Source organism: Ursus maritimus, unplaced genomic scaffold, assembly GCF_017311325.1.
Source record: "Ursus maritimus isolate PB19 unplaced genomic scaffold, ASM1731132v1 scaffold_15, whole genome shotgun sequence".
Classification (NCBI taxonomy): domain Eukaryota; kingdom Metazoa; phylum Chordata; class Mammalia; order Carnivora; family Ursidae; genus Ursus; species Ursus maritimus.
This window is the reverse complement of record NW_024423897.1, coordinates 13,535,393-13,561,149: the sequence shown is the minus strand read 5'-3', so window position 1 is coordinate 13,561,149 and position 25,757 is coordinate 13,535,393. Positions and strand designations below refer to the sequence as shown.

Sequence of the window (25,757 nt, the reverse complement as noted above, 5' to 3'; positions counted from 1 at the left end):
AGCTTATTCTCTTTCCTGTCTCACATATGAATGCATATGTCCAATTAGTATAGAAAGAAGCACACTGACATAATTCAAAAATTGAATAAAAACAATACATCATGCCTGCCTATCAGTTATATATTTTTCATGTAATATCAACTGAGGCTCATAAAATTCATCATGTTAATGTGGCTTTGTTGTTATCCTATGATACACTACTTTTCATATTTCCTTTCATTAGGCCAATTGCAACATACACAATGAAAGCACCCTTAAAAAGTCAAACCCAACAAACCCACAAACTAACTCCGCTTGTGCACATAATCCTTTAAGTATTGTTTGCTATGAAAAATACAAAGGTGAATTTCACTGCACATAAGGAAATGTAGTTCAATCAATCTCTTCAAAGCCTTACTTTGTCTCCTAAGAATATAATCAGGATTTCAGAAACAAGAAAAGCTGGAAAGGACCATTAATCCTTTAAAGAAATGAACAAATCCTTCTTTTGAAATACCCTATTAAATTCAGAAATAAACGTACAGGGAAATGTTGTAGAGACCGCTGACATTGTCTGAGAAGATCAACCTGTTTGCTGGCTTTGTCTGTGCTCTCTGTTAGTATATTTGAATGAATCCCAATCTAACCTACATCGAAGATACTTCTAATTTTGCTAACTTTTCTATTTTGTGGTTGTCTTTTGATTAGATAAACTTAAAAACTTCTTTAGGTCTGCTATCAAAAGCTTGTGAAGTTGGGGAAAAAAAATCTCTCTCACTGGACCTTTTGCCATTCTACAAAATATGTATAAACTAGATGCTGTGTGGGGCTGATAAGGGTCATGCTGCTTTGTGTAATTTTGTTACAACAGTAACTTCTGGATTTTCCCCTCTGCTCTGGATTATTAACCCTTATTTTAACCACCTAGGAAATAGCTTTTTAGAAACATCTCTTGGCCACCATACATGATAATGTTCCGCAGTCCCCAGTTTCTAAATGTCAAAATGGAAGATGTCAGTGTTGACTTCCTATGCTCAAGCAGAGACTGGCCAAATTGGTTACCGAGCCTCTGTCTTCATTCTCCCTATCCTGTTTGAACCACATGAGAACCTTCTAGAATCCAGTGGGAATTACCTTCCCATGACACCATTATCACCTTCAAAAGACAGGCATAGACCATCTTCAGTAAGCATGTTTGCATGGCATTAGAGATAATGTTTCATAAGCACAGTGCCATCTCAACAGCATGCCAACGTTAGAAATGAAGATGGGGAGTATCTGGATATGACCACTTCTCAGCGAAATGAGTGGCAATACTACTGAGCCCTCTAAGAATATAATTCCCCTCTATATACCCCGCACACTAAGCAGGTAAAGTGGAACACTGAGACACAGTCTTACCAACACATGTACAAATCACTTGCATTTTAACTGGAAAACCACAAGGACCTTAGTGTATTCATTACTTAGCAGAAGCAACCCAAATGGTATGAAATGGACCACAGGATAGGCCAGCAACTAAGGTATTTTAGCATCCCTTTTGTCCTGGATTGATGTGTTTTCCAAGTCCTACGTCAGGCTGTACAACTGGTTTGCGGAGGAATCTAGTCCTTGCTTCCCGTGGGAGGCTATGTTTTAGTTCACATAATAAAGCCAATAGACGATGTTGAAGAAGGAAAAAACCACTGGGAAGAATATGCGGGACCACCGATCTATGGCGTTCACATCAGTCAAGTCGGGGATGGTGATTTTCAGTTGGGAGGCGCGTCTCCGCAGGCGGCTTTTCTTTTGTGCCACATGTCGTTCCAGGGCATTTCGGCCGAAACTATGCCTGGGCAAGCCGGCTTTCCGGTACTGGATGCTGGTGGCGTCGTAGGCCAGCATTGTGCTCCTGGGGTCTCCAAGTCCCATTACAGCCTCAGATGTGGCCATTTCGTTTTTTATCTCAAGAGTGCTCAGTAAGATGTTTTCATGTGGGTCCATCTGCAAGGGAGAAGAATCAGAAAAGATGATCACAACGGGAAGCCTTTGTTGGTGCTAATTATGCAAGGCACGGTGATACGTGGTTTAGGTGGTATTTATCAGAGTCGCTGAGAGTACTGGCTTTGAAGCTACATGATCTAAGAGGGATTACAAACAGATATGGCTCATCATTTGACAACCAGCATGGCCCCCAAATCAGCGTATCATTTAGAGCCGTTTGAGATCACGGAAGGTCATCAAGCTGTGCTCTGAGATGAGAATATGGTTTGGTCAAGGCTAGAGTATCACAGTTTAACTATCTCATAAATATCTTGTAATGGGTGTATTTTTTTTCCTAATGGGTATAATTTTGATGCTCAAAAATCAGAGGCACTCTCACATTCACCATTCTAATGATCTTTCAGAAAACCTAGCAATTACCAAGTTGTTTCAAAGTGGCCATTCAAGAGATGAAGAAGGAAGCGGAGCATACTGGCTGGGTGTGTGGCTTTGGGAGCCAGGTGCCTGGGTGTAAATCCTGGTTATACCACTTCCTAGCTAAATGACATTGGGTGAAGTCCTAATCTGAATGGTGACTCCATCACTATAAGCTACACAAGTTTCAGTTTCTCCATCTATTAAATGGTACGACGATGCAACCCTAGAAGATTTCTGTAATGACATCATGATATAACAGACTGTTGCTAGTACCATTTTCATTGTTTCTACTTAGGGGCATACAGAGAAATAGAAGGCATGGCACTCTATAAAGAATTTACAGTTCTGATATGAATACATACAAAATTAAGCTGTGCTAGGTATGAAATAGTATTAAGGGATTCATTACTGGACTGTGGTCACAATAACAGCCTAATAACAGATGAGTTCATGATAAAACTAGAACTAAAAACAGTAGATAACATTTGTTTAGCACTTGCTATATATGCCAGAAACATTTTCATGTAACTTCATTTGATTATGCTTCTTAACACCCACAGTTACACCACCTTAAATTTGCTATGTCAATATAAAGAAGGTAAAAGAAGAGTTTTGAACAATAGAAATTCAGGCATCATGTGACATGCCAAAAAGCAGTAACACTCAGAACAACATGAAACTTGAAAATTAACAGATGGACAAACTGTGCCTGGTAGAGGGGTGAGTGGGGTGAGGGATTGACTTGAGAGGGGAGGGAAGGAGGCAGGATTCAAGAAGAGAACCAGTCCAAAGCTGGCTATACTAAGTGGAATTCTGGGCCCAGAGAGTACAATTAAGGTGGCCTGTAGTCAGGGTGACCCTTTCCTCTCTTGGATGATTTTTTCTTGGCAAAGCTAAAAGTAAAGAATGAATACTGACATTGTGATACCTAAATATTAAATGACCATGTAATGTTTTTGTTTTGTTTTGTTTTGTTAAGAAGGAGAGACTTGTCTGTTTTATTTTTAAGAGCCCTCAATTGCTACAGATAATAAAACCTAGATGCAACACATTATTAATAACAGTACATTTATTTTGGTGGAGAATCAGGATATGCCAATTGCCAGTAAAATCTCTGAAATACAAAATAAAGAAAAAATGGTCAATAGTAGATACTGGTGATATATGGAAGCAAGGGATATAACCAAACACTTAATTGGAAGATAAAATGGTCTGAGCTTCATGAATTATGCAGAAGGCGAAAAGAAGGCTGCTAAGATTATATACTAACAATTAGCTTTCAAATGTGATTTGATGACCCTGTATTATAAATTCAAATCTCAAATCTTTTGAGAAATAGAAGCTATAAAATATGCTAGAACCTAGTAATTGACCAATTAATCTCTGCCCACTGATTAGACGTTTTGTATGTTTGGTTTATGGCAGTATTTTGCTTAGTGGACATATTAAACAAATATATTCTTAAGAATAATTTTTAAAGTTTATAAGACTTGGAAATAAGACCCACTTCTGTCAAGGAAGGGCCAGGTAATGGCTTTAGTAATGGATCCAATGGCCCCAGGGAAGAAAGCAAATATTCAAAGGCATGTACCATGCACTAGGGCTTTGTGGAAACTGTCTCGCTGAAGGCTCACAACCATCTTTTGAAAAGCAATTCTTTCCTAGGTTATCAGTGAAGGTGTTCACTCAATTTCACAAACTCACACATTTACTAGATGGTAGAGGTGGAATTCAACCCTGCTCATCAGAGTACACAGCTTGGGGGAGAGAAGTGTGACTTTACAACATTCAAGGAAAGTGAAGCTGATAGACGAGGGGAAAAGAGCACCCCTCATTATTTCAGGCTGGGTGCTTATTTTCTGTTCCACTATGTTCTGTTCTGCTCTAGGTTAATTTTTATTTTAACTACCTATAAAACAACTGATTAGCAACATTTCTTTGGCCACTATGCATGACAATAGTCAGGAGTCTCCCCCTCTCTAAGCACCGGGACATTTCCTTTTCTACTGAGCGACTGTATTGAGAACAGTTATGAATATCTATCAGACTTGGCTGAGGTAAAAATACAGGTCAATAATAACAAGCATTATAAAAATAACAGGAGCATGGCAACCCTCTTGGATCCCCTCCCTCTTCAGGAGCTTTGTACTGTCACTTTACTATCACTCAATAAAACTTGCTTTGCTGCCCACCTAAACAAACAACAAACAAACAAACAAACAAACAAGAGTAGTGGACTCTTATTACGGAAACTTGTTCTAAGTTGGATAATCCGTCTGATTTTAGTGGGCTTCTGTTTTGTTATCTATGAAATTCAAGATTTATTAGAGTATTCGTAAAGCTTTATTATTTTTTAATCAAAACTTTAAAAAATATATCTATTGAACATGAGTCTGTGTCTGGCACTGTGCCAAGTACCATAGCCATGGTGGTGAGGAAGATGGCGTTGCTGCTGGTCCCTGTGGCCATCACAGTCTCCAGAAAGAATACTGGACTTGGAGTCAAAAGATTCGAGTTCTGGCTGCTCTGTTTGTTATTTTTGACCTTGGAAAAGTCATTCATTCATTCATTCATTCATTCATTCATTCATTCATATTTTACTTATTTATTTGAGAGAGAGAGAGTCGGGGAGGAGCTGAGGGTAAGAGGGAGGGGACAAGCAGAGCCAGGCTGAGGGTGGAGCCCAGTGCGGGGCTGGATTCCAAGACCCCGAGATCACCATTTGAGTCTAAACCAAGAGTCAGATGCTTTACTGACTGGGCCACCTAGGTGGCCCAGAAAAGTGATTTAATCCCTTGGAAGCCAGTTTTCTTCAACTGTAGGAGTAGAGTTTTGAGAGATTAACTGAGACAGGTAGGTGGGAAGGACTTGGGAAACGCAAATGCTACGCAGGCTGAGTGTCATGACAGGTTACGAATGCAGGGGGATACACACGGGTGCTAGTGGGCTGGGAAAACACAGTAAATAGCTATGCCTAAAAAAAAGTATGTTGCTCTTGCAGTGTATGTGGAATAGACACAGGTGATGAGCTTTCTGTAGGTAAGCCTAATCATCTCAGCACTGCCGGAGCTCGAAGTGGGGAGTGACGGTGGTGGGTGAGGTGCACTGAACATACGCACCAGTTTCTAAGGTGCTGCTCCTCAGTGTTGTGCTACCTCAGGATACTTCAACCTCAAAATCTGACTGCCTGTATAGTCTGAAGTAAGGTCATTAACAGTCTAGGAATAAATGAACTTGAATTAAAAAACAAAACAATGCTTTTCCAGAAAACCCTTCCCCTTTACCATGGAGCTGTAAGGTGGAAAGGTATAAAGTATAACCACCTTCATTTCTAATTTATTTCCTAATTAACAGCGACATGGAGGAGTCGGCTCAAGCAGGTTGTAGTTTACCAGGCTGCACCTCAGCCTTAAGCCCTGAGACACTGCTCTGATCACCCCACCTTGTCCTTCTTTGAAAGACCAATGTTCTCACCATATTCTCATGTCCTATCTAAAGTCTTCCAGATAATGCCCACCTTTTTACTCGCCTCCTCAGAAATGAGCTGCATCCTTCCCCTGCCACCACACCATAGAATCCGTTTCCCCAACTTGCTTTGGAATCACCAGTTCTGAGGAGTTTTTTGTTTTTGTTTTGAGGTGTGCAGTCATGGCCTAATTATCACCTGGAACTGTGTCAGTTTTCTGTTAGAAGGGGGGGTTACAGTGCAGTGCTTCCAAGTTCTAATTCTGAACTCATGATCAAGGTTTTGATTCTGGAATGAGCCATTCACCAGCTTTGAGACTACCAGTCTCCTCCTGTTGTTTGAGAGGCTTAAATACGACAGCACATGCAAACCACTTAGCCCAGCTTTGTACATAGTAAGCACTCAAAAAATCATAAATGATCTTGCTTTTAAAAAGCAATAAATATTCATTAAATGAATATATTTGATCTTCCATTGCCATTTTTTTTTCAAATGCCATGGACTGTATGAACAAACCAGAGCTTTGAATTCATCACATTATTTAACTTTGCTTTGATTGGTGGCTTGTGTAAAGTGCTGAGAACAATGCTTAGTACAAAGTAAACACTAAATATGTTTTTGTTATAATACATAATACATTTATTAAATATAAGTCTAGACTGAGTTACTTCTGAACGTTGAAGTGAGATGAGCAGCAGCTGCCTTTCATTTCATAGGTAGAGAGGGAGTACAGTGTTTGTGGGTTCACGATCCACCAGCATCCTCCTGACCACCATGGAAAACAGCCCCGAGGCCAGCGTCGAAGAGGGAGAGGTCTCCATTGCTGGTGTGGCAGAGCAGGGAAAGGGCATGGCTTGTCTTCCTCACGGCCCTTCAACATTCCACCATAATGCTCACCATTATGATCATCGGTTTAATATTGGTCTGCCCCGCCAGACTACACTTCTTGGCAAAGGCAGAAACAAGGTCTGTCCTTTCACTGTCGTATCCCCAGCACTTGACATGGTGCCTGGTACATAGTATGCTCAATAAATACTGCTGCCTGGATGGAATTAATTTTGTGACCCTTCGTAACTCAATCCCTTTGTGAGTCACCAATAAGGTGGATTTTGGGGTACTCAGGTGGCTCAGTTGGTTAAGTGTCCGACTCTTGGTTTCAGCGCAGGTCATGGTCTCAGGGTCCTGAGATCAAGCCCCACCGTGGTGCTCAGCACCGATCTGCTTGAGATTCTTTCTCCCTCCTTCTCCCCACCCTTTCCCCCTGCCTCTGCTCTTCCCCCTGTTCCTGTGCATGCACGCTTTCTCTCTCATTGGCTAGGTCTTAAATAAGTAAGTAAATACACACACACACACACACACATACATACATAAATATAATCCTTTTTAAAAAGTGGACTTAATTTTGCAACACCAGTCTGAAGATTGGAAGTGCACAGAACTACCTCTTGAGTCCCTTTCCTGCTCTATAGCTTCTCCCTCTATTTATATAGGTCTCTTGCTGGGGCATCATGTTCAGGTGCCTGAAATCTGGAAGCAGATTTCCCATAGTGCCCTGGTCATTTACACGATGGATGCTTCATTCTTACCCCAGAGAAGGGAGCTTAGTGAGTAGCCACTAGAAGCCGGACTAATCATTTTACATATTGACCTCTTTCAGTTATTCCTGTGGCCCTAAGGCCCTAAGGCCAGGTACTGATCTCATGCTCAGAAAACAAAGCACAGAGAAGTTAAGAAACCTAACACATGTTTGCACGGTGAATTAGAGGAAGAATTAGAATCTGGTCTTTGTCACTGTGTCATGCTGAGGCACAGCAGAAGCCCCCAAACCCATGTGTACTCTATAGCTCATAAAAGAGGACCGGCCCTCTCAGTGCATGGTAGGGGTAAGTCATCCGAAGGCTTGCAAAATTTTCCTTAATGAGGAATGAACAAGAGTGCCTGCATTTAAATATGTCACAAAGATGACAGCTGATGTAAAAATCTTGTTAACTGCAATGCTTTCACCGAGGTAGAGTAGACATCTGTGGTTTGACTATTCACCAGCCCTACCAGGGACAATTTCTGTCTGGGAATCACCAATCGCAGTATCTCTTTGGTTTGGTGGATGGTATAGTCTGTTTCAGTGGTTTCCAGACTTGAATGTACATCAGAATTCCTCGGAAAGCCCATTAAAACATAGAGGTCTCTGGGCCCACTCCCAGAGTTCCTGAGTCAGTACGTCTGGAATAAGGCTCGACAATCTGCATTTCTAACAAGCTCGCAGGTGATGCCAGGCTGTTGGGCTGAATTCACAGTTGGAAAGCTATCAGTCTGTTGGAAGTAGCAGAAGGGCATGACTTTAAATGAAGAAGAAGCAGAGGCCTTGAGAAATGAAGAAAAAGCTGAAGTTCTGACCACAGTACACACCACTATGTTGAAAAGCAGCTTTTATATAGAGAGAACATATGTGACTTCCATTTATTATTTTCTGGAGGTAGGCATTGTATTAAAGGCTTTACACAATTGTAATATTTCACCTTGGACAATATCCCTATGAGAAAGTTATTTCTAATATTCTCATTTTGAAAATGAGGAGGTTGAGATTTTTGGATAATTAGTGATCTGACCAGAGTTGCACAGCTGGTATGGAATGTACTAGCACTTCATCTATTTGTTCCAAGGTTCCTATTTCTTTTTTTTTTTTTTTAAAGATTTTATTTATTTATTCGACAGAGATAGAGACAGCCAGCAAGAGAGGGAACACAAGCAGGGGGAGTGGGAGAGGAAGAAGCAGGCTCATAGCAGAAGAGCCTGATGTGGGGCTCCATCCCACAACGCCGGGATCACGCCCTGAGCTGAAGGCAGAAGCTTAACCGCTGTGCCACCCAGGCGCCCCTCAAGGTTCCTATTTCTAATGATCAAACAATACAATACATATCTTGAGACTTCTTCAATTAGGAGTTCTGTCTTGAAATGCCATCTCTGTATCAGGGTGTATTAGGTGCAGACATTCCAGAAAATGGAACAAATAGCAACTGTCACGTGATTTAGCTAATCTTTGAATTTGGGTCTCCACACCAACCTTTCCAGGCTTGCCCAGGTGGATTTCCTAATAGCCTTTTTCTTCACTTCAGCAGTGAGACCCAGGAGAAAACACTAAACTGTCCTTTTTCTGATTAGGAAATTAACAAGAACTAGCGTCCCTTTAACCAGAAAGATCATGTAGCAATCTCTATTGCTCTGGAAAACATAACAAAATATTTATCAAATTTTCATGTCTTGGCATTTTTACTTACTCAAGCTGTGAGAAATTTGTAGGTAGTAGTTAAAACAAGAGAGAGAAGGAAGCAAAAGCAAATGAAGGGGAAGAAAGACCAGTGAACAGACTGTTATTCTCTGCAGATAAATTGCCTTTGCAAGAGCTATGCCGAGGCCTTGCTCTAGTCCAAGCATTTACACTATTTGCTTTCTCATCTTGAACTTTAACTCCCAAGTGTCCCTTCCTGACAACAAGGGTTTTTGGAGAGGCCCTAGTAAGCAAACCAGTGTGAATAAAGTCTCTTGTTTCCCATTCAACAACCCATCTGAAAATTGTGCTTTACTGGGAGTTATTTTGCTTATCAATCAAGAAGGAAGTGCTGAAATTTTGGGAAACAGACTATTTACTCCAGCATTCCAGAGCTTCCTATGAATGATCCTCTGTGAACAAGGCAGTTTGCATACTGATTGAATCAGCCATTCTATTGGATAGAAGGTTGGACTTCTCTGCTGACTTATTTCCCAGACTGACCGGTGCGCTGATGGTTCAAACAAGGGTAAATTCATGTTAAACGTTTGGATTCAGAGGTTTTCTCTTCCTTCTTTCCGTTCCTCATCCCAACATTTTTTTTCCCCATCAAGTAACAGAACATGCTTTGGTTAACAGAGTTCCATTTTGCTTAAAATATACCACATTAAAAAATGACGAGTGGAACTTATTTTTATATAATTTGTTAATTCCAGGTCTAGTTTCACGTTTCTTGCTCCCTTTTCTGCACCTTTCCCAATGACAGGTGTGTCCGCTGGAAGAATGTCCTTGTCCCATAATCTTATACAGAAAAACAAATCACATCCCTCAGCAGCCCAGCAGCATTGCATGCTTATCTTGGGAAGTGAGAATGGGGCTATTTTAAATCTCAGTTCACCACTCATATCATCAAGAGAAGAGTGAGAAATTGCAGAACTCCAAGAAATCCTAGCTCTGCAATTTCCAATTGCTGTGACTAGTTGGGTAGGAGATCTTGTTTTATCTTCCATGAAATGACACTGTGACCTGAGTAACTTGAAATGCTAAGGCAATGAACGGTTAACCCTCTGGGAATATCCAAAGCACTCTTTCCACAGGAAAAACACTCAGAAACCACCTAACACACATTTGGTATTCTAAGAGGTGAAAGAAAGTTCACCCAACTAGAATATGAAGTGGAGATTCTAAGAAAGCAAGAAAAGGCTAATATCTTTGTCGAATCCCTCCACCAAAGTAAATGGGGAAATAGTAACCAAATATGGAGTTCAGATCTGGAACATAAATACAGGAAAATACTGCTGAACTACCCAGGAAGTTGCAGGAGGGTGGTCGTTTTAAAAAAAAAAAACTGTAGGAAAAAAAAAAAGGACTGAGATTTCTACTCTTTTTTTATTCTGTTATGCTATAGTGAAGTGTTTGAAATCTCACAACCACATTACGAGGGTAGAGTTAGTCCTATCAGCATTTTGTAAACAACCCTTCCCATCAAAATCCAGAAGTTCATAGGTAGCTTAAAGTTTATTAAATATTTAAGCAATCATTTAAATTTATGTTAGCAGATTCAAATCTTGTGCTTTCTCTACTAAATAGTTTCACATGAGGAGAAGTATTTATGGAAAGGATATGGGTAGGTCTAGTTATTCCTGTTTAGTTTTTCAATTCTTAATTTTTCATAGGTAGATCACATGAGCACATATCTCAAGGTTTGCTTAGTCAACTGATTCCCTGTTAAGGAAATCCTACTCTATAGTCATCACAAAGTGGAAAGTTTCTGCTCCAGACACACACACACACAAATCCATTGGGCCAAATGGGTGAATCAAGTGAGCTCAGTGAGGTTTTAAGCTATTACTTCAAATGATACTGCAGTTTTTAGAAGAAATAAGAAGTATACCTCGGGAACAGAAAGAGAAGAATATGATGTTTTTCTGTAAAGGACCCCAGAAGATAAGGCTTTTCTAAAAATTGTGATTAATACAGGATCACGAGTGAGAAGACCTTCAGCAAGCATGAGCTGCCAAGAGGCTTCTACTCTTTTTGGTGCTTCTCATATGCCCCTTTCATCACCCACAAGCAGACTGGAAAGAACACTGACTTCAGCAATGAGAGCCAGTTCTAATCCTGGCTTGTTCTGGGCCTCAGTGTTCTTTCTTGCTCTAGGAAGTCTAGGTGGACCTAGGATAGCCTTTGCTAACCCTCTCCACCAGGTTAAATCCTCTATTACCAACAGAGCCCTCGTTTCACCCATGATAGCAAACACGTAAGCAGAGATTGTATCTTATTGCTTATATATTCCTAATGCTGACCACTAGAGTCAATACAAAGTAAGTATTCAAAATAAAACTTGCTAGGGGCACCTGGGTGGCTCAGTCGTTAAGCGTCTGCCTTCCGCTATGGGCGTGATCCCGACGTTACGGGATCGAGCCCCACATCAGGCTCCTCTGCTAGGAGCCTGCTTCTTCCTCTCCCACTTCCCCTGCTTGTGTTCCCTCTCACTGGCGTCTCTCTCTGTCAAATAAATAAATAAAATCTTTAAAACAAAACAAAATAAAACTTGCTAAATGGAATTACTAGAGGGTTAGACTAAGTCTAGGATCACACATTCAAATCTGGCTAGGGAGATCATATAAGAATGTGAAGCAGGTGTAATGGTTGCCTTTGTAGTGAACTAGACTAAAAAATACAGGCCTGCCTGAAGGACATTTAAATCCAAATTTTTAAACATCACCATAGTGATCAAAATCACATCTAGGGGCTCAGCCCATGGGCTGCTACATCAGTCATTGTAGGTATAATTTATAAAAACTTTGCCTTTCAGTTCCATTTAATCTATAATTATGAACTGCTTTATTGCTTTTTAAAAAAATTCATAGCATAACATAGGAATAATGCATAGGGAAAATCTATCTAGCAAAAATTCTATAGTCCTGGAGCTTCCTTCAAAACTGTAGGAAATACAGTTGAACATAATTTAAAAAAAAAAAAAAGAAAAAGAAAAAGAAAAAATATATGGAAAAAACAAAACAGAACAAAAACTGTGATCTATATCCAGTGCTAATATTATATTTGTTTTCCTAACCATGTAGGATGCTGCTGTGAAAAATTCTGCAGTATCTCTCTGTTCTTGAACATTCTAAGTAGCCTCCTTAATTTTTTGTGGCTTAATCTCTTCGATGCCTTTTACTTTCACAGAATCAAATTTATCTCTCTTGGAAAATGATTCTTTTCTATATATTGTTAATTTATGTGGAATTCATTAAGAATGATATGTAAATGACAGATCATGTATTTTTAAAAATAGTATTTGGTTTGAGATTGAAGGATGCATGCTATGTTTAGGGGAAATGAGACTACATTCAAATTGCTACATTTAATAATAAAGTAAAATTAATAAAAAATATGATGAATTGACTTATTTCTTTTGGAAGGTTGACAATTCTCTCTGGGTTCCTCTTCTTAATTTAAAAGATAAAGCTACTAGTTTCAGCTAAAGCTGAAAATGAGGAGTCATTTTTATTGTATGGAAAAAATATAAAAGATAGGAATCATATTAAAATTCTCTGAAGCTGGAAAAAGTGAAGGAAACTGTATTTTCAATCTATTAATTTTAATTTACTTTGGTTCCATCCAAAGGAGGGACTTGCCTTGAATTACTATAGGTCCTCAGGATGTGTGGAATGGAGCCAAGTTTGAAATGACCTTACATAAGCCCAGAGTCTTATTTTGATAAATTTCAGAGGTAGATGTGAGAACTTGCCCACCCAATCCTGATAATTCAAAGACGTTTTACCACCTGGAAACTCATGAGGGTCCTGAGAGGTAAAGGTTTGTTCCGGTTCAATTTCCACCTGAATAATTGACTCAAGTCCCGAGCTGGAGAGAAAAAATGGATCTAATCTTTTTATTAGCTGGTTCATACAACTCAAAGCATTATGGGTGATGACTTGCTCAAGATTTTTAGACACACCATGTAACTAGTAATTCACAATTTCCCAATCCATTTTTAACTAATATCATAGAGGGCATTTGTTTTGGTTTCTTTCTGCAACGCTGGAAAAACACGAGTCAAGTGTTTCTAATGCACAGGGAGAGGGAGAGGGAGAGGGAGAAAAATGGATAAACTTCAGCAAAAGAGGAGCTACATTTTCCCTCTGGGGCTTACACATGTTGTCAAGGGTGATACCAGTGCATGTTCCTCAGGGGGAAAAGGGGTGGCTTTTCTAGCTTCCAAAGCCCAGAACAGTGAATAAAAATGTGGCAATTAATCAGGTCAAATTTCAAGACTTACTGGTAGGTTATATTTGCTTAAAGGTTGTGAGCCATGATTATCCCAGGTCATTGGGACACCCATGGTTTTCTCTTGTTACTGGGTTTTGAAACACAACCTTGTCCCATAAGCTATGAGGAGGAGTTTGGTCATACAGAGCCACCCATTGCTATTTCTTCATTTCTGTGTCAGAGGGAAATTACCATCTGCTTCTATCTGTCATCTAGAAGCAAAGAAGTCAAGTTTTAGTTTCTGTCCTCCTTAGTCAAGGCACCAATGTTTTAATGCAGTTAAAAATCTGATAGTTCCCTCCCCCTGTAAGATATTGACTCAAAAAAAGAGAATTAGTCTACTCTAACCAAACAAAAACAAACCAGCTAGCCTATAATCTGCTCCACTCTTATGTATTAGAGACACTTTCTCCTTCTACAGAACATTACCCCCTGCCTCCTATTGTTTTTCATTTCATTTGGCTAAGACGCCAGAAAGCTGATCTAATGCAGACCAGATAGGCAGGATTCCAGTGAACATGTAGCAAAAGGGTAACAGAAAGAAACATTCAGCTCCACAGAGATGCCGGGAACACAGCCAGTGACCTTTGCTTCTATGCATTTAGAGTTTAGTTTGGTTCTTAAATGGCAGGGGGCATGAAAGTGGCGCTGAAATGGGTCTCTAGAACAGAGGTGGGCTGGATGGGGAGGGTACATGGATTCATACTGGTTACCAAATCCTATGAGTAGGAGTTGAGACACATATTTAGCACTAAAGAGCAATGGATCTAGTAACTGCTTAAAAAAAATGCACTAGTGAACAGTGACTCAGCAGTAATTAAAAAGTGATGTAGTCCAAATAACTCAAAGTGTGTACTTGTAAGCGTGCACCCACTGTATACAACAAAAGCAAAATAACTGATAAGAGCAGTATGATTACAGAAAAATGTATTCATAACAAATATGAATGGCAAATATCTAATTACAACAAAAGTATTTATAAACTCCACACAGCTTCTTAGGACCATGGAATTTCTAACCTTTGTGTCATTAGATAATAGGGAGTAGGGGATCCATATTCAGCCTTCCTTACTCCTACATATTTGCATCTTTCACAGCTCAGTTCGAAATGTTCCTTCTACTGGGGAGTGTTCCTGGGTCATACCGCACTCCGTCAGGTTCTCATAGCAATGAAGACATTTCCCTCACTGCCTTTATTTTTGCTTATGTATTATTTCCATAGACATTTGTTGAAAGTGTATCCTCCCTTTAAGATGTGGTCCCTGTGAGGGCAAGGAGCACGTTGGATAGGGACTCAAGAAGTATCAATTAAATTAGCAGGTAATACTTGCAGTCAACATTTAGTGGGCTTACATGCTATATTCCAGGGAGTTATGAGCACGCTCTGTGGATTATGGCACGCATTCTTCACCACACTCCTTTATGGTAGGTTCTCTTATGAACAACTCTCATTTCTGAGATAAGCCTGCTGAGACTAAAAATTTAAGTCACTTGCAGAAAGTAACGGAGTGAGTAAATAAGGGATCTGGAATGTGAACCCAGACAGTCCCATTCAGAGTCATCACACTGAAGATCGATGGTATGCCAGGAGTTACATGTTCCCTTGAGACAGTAAAATTCCCTCTTGTTTTGAGGGGGAGACATTTAGGAATATGAGCATGCACCGTGCAGCTGAAGGAACGGTGACAAGAATGGGGCAGGGCAGTGGGCAAGTAAGAGATTATGGCCTGAGCTCGGAGCTGCCGGGGGTGGGGGTGGGGTAAATGTGGCACTGGGCCTTTATAAAGAGAGAGTCAGGCTTATCAGGCGGGAAGAGAGAGAAAGTGGGAAGGTAGGGGGACTTTGTCTACACATTATATTCAGTAAGTACCACGTTAGACAGCTTGAGGGATCTCTTTTACCTCTGGACCTTTCCTGCTAACTTTGATTTGACTTCATTTTAGGAAGAGCCACTTTGTGAAGTGAGAGGGACTCACGTTAGATTTTAAAATAAGCTAGTACAAATATCCAAACTCTTCACCTGTAGACTGTAGGCACTCTCAGGGTAAACCTATAAGCATTCACTTTCTCTTGGGTTGAGGCATCAATGGGCTCTGAAGCCACACTGCTTGGGTTAGAAGCAGACTGGGTTAAAGGAAAGGTCACAAAGCTCTGGGATCTTCGGCAGGATATTGAACCTTTCTGAGCCTCAGTTTTCTCAACTGTAAAATAGGTAGAACGGTGTCTGCCTTACTGGGTGGTCATGAGGATTAAATGAGAGAATTCATATAAAGTACCTAAAAGAGTGCCCTATATGATAAACTCACGGAACGGTAACTTTAATTAGAGAAGAGAAAGTTCTAAGTCAGGGACGGGTGAGGGAGGCAGAGGCACTGGAGAGCACATAATAAAGATAATGTGGAAGACGTCGTGAGACATTAGATAGAAATAAAGGAATTGAACTGGCGTCACATCATGGACAGGAGAGGCTGGGGACGGTAAACCAGTTTTTGAATTAAAACAGCCGTGGAAGTAGTGGCAGAGGACCACACACAGCACTTGCTCAATTACTCTTTAAAAAATGAATGAACACAGCAAGACACCTGTGCCACTCTCTGCGGCAGCCCTTGGGCAGGGAGCTTCCTGTTGGTTCGGGCTGTGCGAATCTTCTCGTTTCAGTCGTCTGGAAAGTGTCTAATGCTGAGACCTCATTATTCACAGGCCTACTAAAAGTAACTGCAAATAATATTTCTTCCTAATGCTTAATTTTGTTTAGTTCTTCATCCTTATAGTGGGCAGAGGCAAGGGGTGACTCAAAGTGTTCCATTTTGTTGTTTGCCAACAGGATCAGTAAAATTTGGGGAAGGGAGAGCTTGCACCCATCAGCAAAGCTAAAGTTTTTGGATTAATTTCTGTCTTCTCTTACTTCCCCAATTAAATGCATTTATAATGAGAGCTTCATTACAATGTAGAGATGATATGAAATTACATTTTGGAGATCATCTTTCTGCAGCACTATCTTAAATTTAAATTGTAGATAAGAACATATATATAGTTAGTTAAGGCTTGAAGGGATGAGTTTTGAAATCAGCTTTGTATTCTAGCTTCTATTCTGTGCCCTTGGTCAAGTTCCATAGCTTAGCTGAGTCTCAGGTTGCTCATCTTTAAAATAAGTTATATCACCTCATCTTTAAAATGAAAGCACACTATGTGATGGTTTGTTTTAAGCTGGGGACAAGAGACTTAAGGAACCTACCATCATGTCTGGCACACAATTAGGTGTGTAACAAAAGGTAACACTCCTACAATACTTACAACTTTAACATTGCTCAACTGGGAAAGAAAATGTAAATTCGCTGGTTTACATAGGTAGGTAAAACTAATTCTTTGTATTTCCCCATTAGCCTGTGCAGCGGATTGTGGTTGAATCTATCCCACCCGTTGTAACAATGGGAAAGAGTGATTCTCTGTGCCAGATGTGGGCCTGATTGCTATAAACCAGTCTCAGTATTCCCCCCTCCCCTTACCAGGGATTGGTTCAGGAATCGGAAGGCATACGGCAACTGAATCAATGAAAAGAAAGGGAAGGTTTATTGGAGGCTTTGGGGTTAAAAAAAAAAAAGTCCTCATCTTTCCTTCTGGATGTGAATAAAGAAACATGGAGTCTTGTTGCTGCTGGCAGCCCAGAACAAGATATCACTGACAAGATTTAAGCTGGCTTGCTTCATCTCTCTCTCTCTCTTTCTCACTTCCCATGTCTCTACGCATGCTTTGCACAGACCAGATGCATTAAAGGTGGGTAGAAAATCAAAAAGGTATCATTAGTAAAATTCAAAATAGTAATTTCAATAATTTCAGATAAAATTCAACCCATGATAATAGGAAGGTCATGTATTATTCATATATATTTTATATATGTAAGTATACATATATATATGTTTATATCTATATAAAATATAGATATATAGAAATATAGAGGCAGTTTTCCAAAAACAATAATCCTGTAAGAATAAAGTGATCCTACAGTAATTTTAATAAAATCCCCTAGATTTATTTAAGTTACTTATGTTTTATCAGATGGCTCTCATGTCTTCTATTTCATTGCCTCTACAACGTCAGAAGGAATTCGAAAGGCCTGAGAAGGCCTCATCTCACAGATTAACAAAACTAAGATACAGAGAAATTCTTTTCCCAAAGTTGCAGAACTTTTCAAAGGCTGAATTCGACTCAGTGTCTTGGCTTCTTGACTCCGAATTGCACTCTGTGGCTTGCTCTGCCAATGACAGAGCTGAGGAAAGATATTTTAAAACAGCTTCACATGCAATCTGCGATTAAATTGTGCAACTCAGAGAGAGAAGCCTAGGTTTCAGTTCCAGCTTCAGTTAGTCCCAGCTCCACCACTAACTAGCTTATATGATCCTGAGGAATTTACTGACATTTTTGGGTTTCCGTGTCTGCATATAAAAATGAGACATCACAAGAATAAAAATGTACCATGATGGATGTTAACTGAACTTATCATGACAATCATTTTGATACACACACACACACACACACACACACACACAGATATACACACACAAATAATCATGTTGCAAACCTAAAACTAATATAATGTTAGGTCAATTATACCTCAATATTTAAAAAAGGAAATAAAAAATGAAACTATAGGTAAAAGGAAGTATTAATTAAAAACAACAAAAATTTATGTTGAGGTGAAGTTTCCTATCCTTACACCTGAGAGAGGCACAAACCAGGCAAATGGACCAGCCGGTCCCCGAGTCAACTACAGAACCTTCAGTCTAGTTCTGAAGGCAGCAACCACTACTCCTTCAGGGTTGGAACTCATTTGCATTCCCTGGGCTAGCTCTTTGCTCTTGAGTGTGGTCCAGAGACCAACAGCTTTGGCATCACCAGGAAGTTTGTTAGAAGTGCAGAATCTCAGGCCCCACCCTACACCTGCAGAATAGCAACCCGCACTTGAGCAAGATATGTAGCCAGCTTTTATGCACACTAAAGATTGAGAAGTACCAGGCGACATCATCTCTTAGACCCCTTCAAGTTCTCAAAGTCACTGACTGTAGAACTAAAAAAAACAAAAGGAATTTTTTAAGGATCTAGGGTAGATCTCCAAGTCTGCTAAACCAGGTCTTCAACATCTATACGGTAAAGGGGTAGAGGAGTTCGTTGGTAATTTTTTGTTCTCCCTTTTCAGAATGCTGAATTAATCACAATCAAGGCACCAACTAAACCCCAGGGGGAGAGTGAACTGGAGAGGGAGCGATTAAATCCACTTCAATCAGGGAACCCTGTACAACGGTGGCCGACAGTCCTGTACATTTAGTCAATTACATGGTGAATTACTACTGCAGTGAGAATTTGCCAAATGCACCATCCACTCTCACAATACAACGCTTGTTGGGAGACTGCTATTAATCTGACACAGCCTTATCAAACTTCTCTCTGTTCCATTTTAACACCAAATGACCCTTGGCTCTGAGATCTGCAGATGATGGTAAACTTTACAAAATGCAGGCTATAGGTTGAATTAAGAAATGAAGAAAATTATGAATTTAGGGAGATAAGAAAGAACATCAAATCTAAGCTGATGCTTTGCCAAAGAACAAAATATCAGCTAGACTCTGTGTTAAATATTGAAAGCCCTCAGATGATGACGATGATGATAATAATCATAATCATAATAATAAAAGACCTGAGTTATAATAATAATAAAAGACCTGAATAATAATAATAATAATAATAATAATAATAATAATAATAAAAGACCTGAGTTCAAATCCCAGGTTTGCAACTTACTAAGCTGTGTGACTTAATATGTTATTTCTCTCTGGACCTCAGTTTTTGTCATCAGTAAAATTTTAGAGGACTGTAAGGGTATCTAGTAACTCAACAAGCTTCAAGCTTTCATGAGCATTAGAATCACCTGGAGAATGTGCTAAAATTTAAATTTTTGGGTCATCAGAAATTCTGATTCAGTAAATCCAGGAATGGGCTGGGGTTCTGCATTTTTTAAAGTATTGGTGATTCTGATGTTGTGGTCTGAGGATGGCCTCCTATAAAATGCTACTATGGGGCAGGGCAGTGGATGGTAAAAATTCAAATAAAGCTCTTGTAAACTCTTGGTAAATGTTAGTTTTTTAGAAATATTACTAGTAGTTCAGAAGTATTTTGTTCAATGTTACATAGGGTAGGAGCCAGGATGGAACAATTTCCAATGCACCAGAATGGTTTCCTGTTTACTAATATTTGTTAGAGTACTTTGTTGAAAAAAGCAAGGGATTGAGGAAAGGTGCAGATCAAATTATTATGTATTGTCAAGTCAAGAAGTGAAAAGCAGTGCTGCACAATGGGCAGGTTACACAGGTTATTCCGTGTAACACAGGTTACACAGAATTAGGGTCTTTGTTATTTAATTGCTGTGTGTCCGCAGACTAGTCAATCTACCTCTCTGGGTATCAGTTTCTTCATTTATAAAATGAGAAGATCAATTCACATTCTTTCAAGGGTTAAAATACCGTTGTTCTGTCATAGCCATGTATATCGGCAGGGCAGAAGGGCACTTTGCTCTTTTTTTTGCCCCTGAGACAGACTGTCCTTTTTACTCTGTGAAGCTTTTCCAGAACACGCATTTAAAGTTAACACCTCAGTAGCAAGAAACTCAGTAGCATGCATCATGTGTACTATGTACTATTCATTCTGATTCTGTCATACAATTTGAAAGAATATTATAGAGGCAGTGGACTGTTTCATCCCACTGACAGAGACAGTGCTTCATTTAGAAACAAATCTTGAGAAATGGGGAAAGTCAAGAGTTCTGCCCTTGCAATCCTTTTCATGATAGACATCAATTTTGAGGTTAGTGCTTAAGAAATGCTGGCTTTCCAAGTACTTCCTCAAATTACCTCCTGCAATCCTTAAAACTATCTTTTAAGGGTACAACAGTCATCCCCATCTTACAAACTCGGAAACTGAGGCTCAGAGAGCTTTCTCAGGCTGACATATCTAACAAGTGAGAATGACAGGGCTTAAACTCAGGACGCTCTCAAATTCGGAATCCAGTTGGTTTGATGAAGCTAGGTGTGCCTGTGCTCTGAACAGCTGTGGTACTCTCCAAGAGCAATAATTTGATAAACCTGCTGAATGATCAGCACATCTGTGATGTTTCTTCTAAATCTTGTCCCTTGTGAGAAAAGTTTAATGCTATCCTACAGCTGGCTGCCGCGACGGGAGCAAGGCGTATCCGAAAGACTCTCACAGGAATGGGGCCCATGTTGTTGGCGTCAGGGGACCAACGCTCTCAGCTGCTGAAGTGAACAACCCTGACGTGGTGAAGAAATGTGAAATGCCCCGGAAAGCAGTATTCACTGTGGAGGACTCTTACTGCAGTGCGCTCTCAGGGTGGCACCTGGGCTAGCAGGCTTGAGCTCCAGGATTCAGAGATGCTTACCCCGCTGTAGGGAGTCAGAGCAGTACCTGGGACTCAGTGGAAGAAACTGGCTATGGGGTCTTTGAAGCTGGTCCAGCTTCCAGGAATTTTCTGCAGCAGAAGCTAGCAGTAGTATTGAGAGGCAAAGAGACAGCTTGTTTATTGCTGAGGGAGACTTCAAAATTATGTCAGGTTCCATTTTCGTTATGTCTCTCTTGGTGCTCTTTGCCAAAATCAAAGAAGCATCCAGCAATTCTGTAAACCTCTTCTCAGCAGAGGCCATAAAAAATTCCTAATTTCTTTAGGAACACAAGACTTGCTGGAGGTACTTTACTTGTTTTGTTTTGCTTTTTAACAATTTAATATTAATAGAAAGATGGTTAATAAAAATTTAATGCCAGTCCTTAATTCCCAAAGCTGCCCAAGGAACACACAGTTTTCTATTTTTCAACAATTCATCTTTCCAGAGTTTTCTCAGAAATAATTGTACTCATGATACTACGACTGTTACCACATTTCCTAAAATCTGATTTTAGGAAATTTAGTAACTGCAAAATACACCATTAATTTATTGGCGGGTTTTTATAATGGACAATAGGAAAGAAATTACATGTTTTCAGTATAGGTAAGTATCATACTAACTTAAGGAGCTCTTCAGAAGTGAAGCTTTGTCTTAAAATTGAAAACCATTGCATGTCTTTCCTTAAAGACTATGTTAATATTCCACAAGGTGGGCTTGACTTCCAGTACTGATCTAACAACATGGTAGTAGCATATTAGCGGTATTGTATTTCGAATTCTAGAATGGAATGGAGCACCTGAAGAGGCAACGTATTACGAGTGCTTTGGAAAACCACAAAGTGTTACATATATACCTTTTCTGTCGTTTGCTAAATTTTGTTTACTGGCAACATGGGCCCTCTGACAGAACAAATATGTTCTCAAAATTTAACTCTTTGGTTGCGGTTCTCATTCTAGGAAAAAACCTAATTGAAGGGAAATGAATCATAGTTGGTAAATGTTGGCCTCCTTGTAGGACAGGAGATAACCAGGTTCTCTGATTAAGAAGGGATTCAACAGAGAAGCTGACCAGACAATGGATAAGAACATGGTAGTAAGATTCAAGGGGCTTTGGTCCTGGAAATGTGTTTCCATAATGAATGCCTAGGTGTCTGTTCCATTTACTCATTTATAAAATGGGGTTTATATTTACCCTCTACGGATCTGGTTATTTTTGAGATCATTGAAGCACATTGAGAAAGTATAAATACTACACCAGGGCACAATATTATCATAGTCTAATGGACCTGCCTGCTTGGCTACTTACTACCTTCTTTACAGCTTACTATTCAATTTATCCAAGTCTAATTTTTCCCATGTAAGAACTGTACCTTATTTAGATGAGTTAATTTTAGAAAAGGAGTTGGATTCATAGTACCTTCAGTTGTTCCTACCCCAGGAATTGTTTTACAATATTTCTCTCTATAGACATTTTTCCACATTTTTCCAATAGGAAAGTTATTAAATGATTTTTAACCACACAGTATGATATTAACTCTGTACACCTGTTTGTAAATTTTAAATTAATAAACAACTGCTTGTAGTAGAAATAAGTTATAGGTGGTTTAATCAAAAGGAGGCTATGGAACTAATGAATTTCGGGCAGGAAGGCTCAGTAAACATTCTAGAACCATGTAATTTTTAAGGTGGATGAGATCTTAGAGATCACATCCTTATTTTGCAGGACAGGTGGACCTCTTGGATATTACAAATATGGCTTAAGTGTCAGAATTAAAACTTAAATCTTGAGTCATCTGAATTTCAGTTTGCTGTACCAAGTTAGAAGATTAATTTTTTCATGGGGAACTATATCTGCAGGGATCCATGGGCAGTGTTGCTATAGGTATGTCCAAACTTAAAAAAAAAAACAGTAAAGGTCTCTTTGTCTAACTGTATCACTGGTGACAACATTGACAAGAAAGTCAGACAGCAAGGGCTTGACTATTCCCAAGGCAGACCAGTTACTGTTCAGCCCACACCATTCTCTCCCTCTTTCCGTCTTCTTTCCTCCCTCTCCCTACTCCCTTCTTCCTTCCTTCCTTTTCTTTCTGATAGCAATAATTATTAGAATATACACAATAATTATTAGAAATGAGCGTGTGTTATTTATATGTAATAGGGTTATTCTGGTTAAGTGATCTATGAAGCATTGGGAAAACTAGGAATTGTGTCCGTGTGTGGTTTGTGTCTGTATGGGTGTGGTAGGTATGGTGAATAAGCGTGTGTGTCTCTGTGTATAAGAGAGGATGTAATAACTGCATCCCAGGATCATACTGGCAAATTGAGTGGGAATATGTATATATACAGACTCACACACTGTCTTAAGTTTTAAAAGTAATATATGCTCATTGTAACAGTTCAAACACTACAGAAAGACATAAAATGAAAAATGGAAGTGTTTTATCATCCCATCCCACTCTCCAAATGTAACCATTGGGAAAATGGATTTTTAAAATACAATAATTCAATAATGCTTGTGCTATTGGTTTTACACCTAGAAAAATATAAAGTTGACCATTATCTTGCACTAACAATAATATATTATTTAAGATGGATTAAATGTAAAACATGAAATAATCAATTAAGTATGAAAAGGAAAAAAAAAACTTTTAGAAAAATTCATTAGACCATATGCCTAACCTAGAGTTTCAAGAGGAATTTTTATCCATTCCAGGAAACCCAGAAATTACAAAAGTATTAATAATTAGACAATATAAAAATTGAAAACTTGTTATGGAATGAGTGAGAGCTTGGGAAAAATATCTGCAATGCTCATACTAATAAATGGTTAGTATATTTATTATACTTGGACCTCTCGAAACTGAAAAAAGAGAAATGGATAAGAGTAACCATAGGCAAGGGGTTTCTGGGTGGCTCAGTCGGTTAAGCGTCTGTCTTGAGCTTAGGTCATGATCTCAGGGTCCTAGGATCAAGCTCTGTGTTGGGCTCCTTGCTCAGTGGGGAGTCTGCTAGTCCCTCTGCCCCTCCCCCCCATGCTCTCTCTCGCTCTCAAATAAATAAATAAAATCTTAAAAAAAAAAAAACAGTAACCATAGGCAATTCACAGGGAAGCTGATTCCACCACATAAATATATGAAAAGTTATTACATTGCTTAAGAAATGTGGGAAATACAAATTAAAATAAGACTATACCCATAATAAATTGTGAAGAGCAATCAATAATCAATATTGTTGAAGGGAAAATGAGAAAGAGAATCTGCTCATATAAAAGTATAAACAGATGTAACAGATTCATGAAAAAAAAAGATTATAGAGACACCTGGGTGGCTCAGTCAGCTAAGCATCTGCCTTTCCTCAGGTCATGTTCCTGGTGTTCTTGGAGGTCCTGGGATCCAGCCCCATGCTGGGCTCCCTGCTCAGCAGGGAGTCTGCTTGCCCCTCTGCTCCTCCCCCCTGCTGGTGCGCTCTCTCTCTCAAAAAAAAAAAAAAAAAAAAAAAAAAAACTTAAAAAGATAATTATAAAACATTTTGATTGTTTTTACCCTCAAAAAGTGGGCTTTAAAAGTGGGATTATTAAATGAAAATAACCATGTGCTTTAAAAAGCAATTAGTAATTAGAAAGAAGACAAAAAATTATGCTCCTTGTGGAAAGAAAAGCTTTACCTGATAAGAATGGTAAGAGAAAAAGAAAAATACAGAAATCAAACATTTTTAAAGCTCAAATATATTATTCTTTCCCAAATTCTAGATTTCCTGTCTTGTTTTACCAAATTTATGTTAACTAAAATATTTATACATGGTTTTCTGCTTTTTATGTATCCATTTGTCTTTAAAAAATATCTAGCACTTTAATTTATCTAGAATTTAATCTGGAGGAAGGGGTGGGTTAGATGTATGGTATTACATTTAAATATTCCCAAATGGTCAGACCATCTAATTACTCGCCATTGTTTATTAAATAACTTACATGTTCCCAATGTTATTAAATGATACTTTTATTAATAATTTAATTTTCTAATGTTTCTAAGACAATTCCTGTGCTCTTTATTTAGATAGCACTGATTCAGTACTATACTGCATTAATCACTCTGGTTTTACAATTCATTTAAACTTCTGGTAGAGCTAGTCTTTTCTTTCTTTTTTCTTTTTTTTTCACTTTCCTGATTCTTCACATATATTTTTTTCTTCCAAAACTTTAAAATTACTATGTCAGACTTCTAAAACCAACCACTAAAGATCAAAATTCCAAAGGAAGCCATTGGTCATCCAATGAAATTACACTAAACTCATAAAATAATTCAGAAAAAAACTGATTCTCTTAACATGTTACCTTTAAAAAAAATAAGTTTTTTTTTTTTTTTAAAGATTTTATTTATTTATTTGACAGAGAGAGACAGCCAGCGAGAGAGGGAACACAAGCAGGGGGAGTGGGAGAAGAAGAAGCAGGCTCCCAGCAGAGGAGCCTGATGCGGGGCTCGATCCCAGAACGCCGGAATCATGCCCTGGGTTGAAGGCTTAATGACTGAGCCACCCACGCACCTCAAAATAAGTTTTTTTTAACAAAGTTTTCTTTCGTCAAAAACCTATTATTAGTAGTAAAAGGGCTCTTTTCTTTCCTTCAAATATTTTAATTATTATTTATATACTCTTTATATAGAAAAGCTGTGAAAACTTCCCTTTCTCCTTTCTCATAGGGTTTCTAAAAGTTTCTCCCAGAATTTTTGTTTTGTTTTGCTAAGAGTGAAATCCTTTTCCCTCCTTTTCTAACATTCCTTATTTTCTCTCATGTAATTTCAATGGCTAATAATTTTTACAAAATTAAATAATAGTGTGATAGTCAGCACCATTTCTTGTCCCTGCCTGTACTTTCCCACCTAAGACAAAATGTAAGAGAGAGCTTTTGGTTAGATGAAGAGAAGTAA

General features: G+C 38.9%; 1 protein-coding gene across 3 annotated transcripts in view; it reads right to left on the bottom strand.

Moving 5' to 3' along the window:
• Positions 1-1,614: 1,614 nt before the first annotated feature.
• GABRB2 (gamma-aminobutyric acid type A receptor subunit beta2) overlaps positions 1,615-25,757 on the bottom strand; it is a 227,343-nt gene continuing 203,200 nt past the window's right edge. For 2 of the 3 annotated variants that reach the window (XM_008692411.2, XM_008692413.1), the window contains one exon: positions 1,615-1,962. In XM_008692411.2, the coding sequence (XP_008690633.2) occupies positions 1,615-1,962 (348 nt within the window). Of the gene's footprint in view, positions 1,963-23,680; positions 23,687-25,757 lie in introns of all 3 variants that reach the window. The other variant, XM_008692414.1, reaches the window with a different exon arrangement.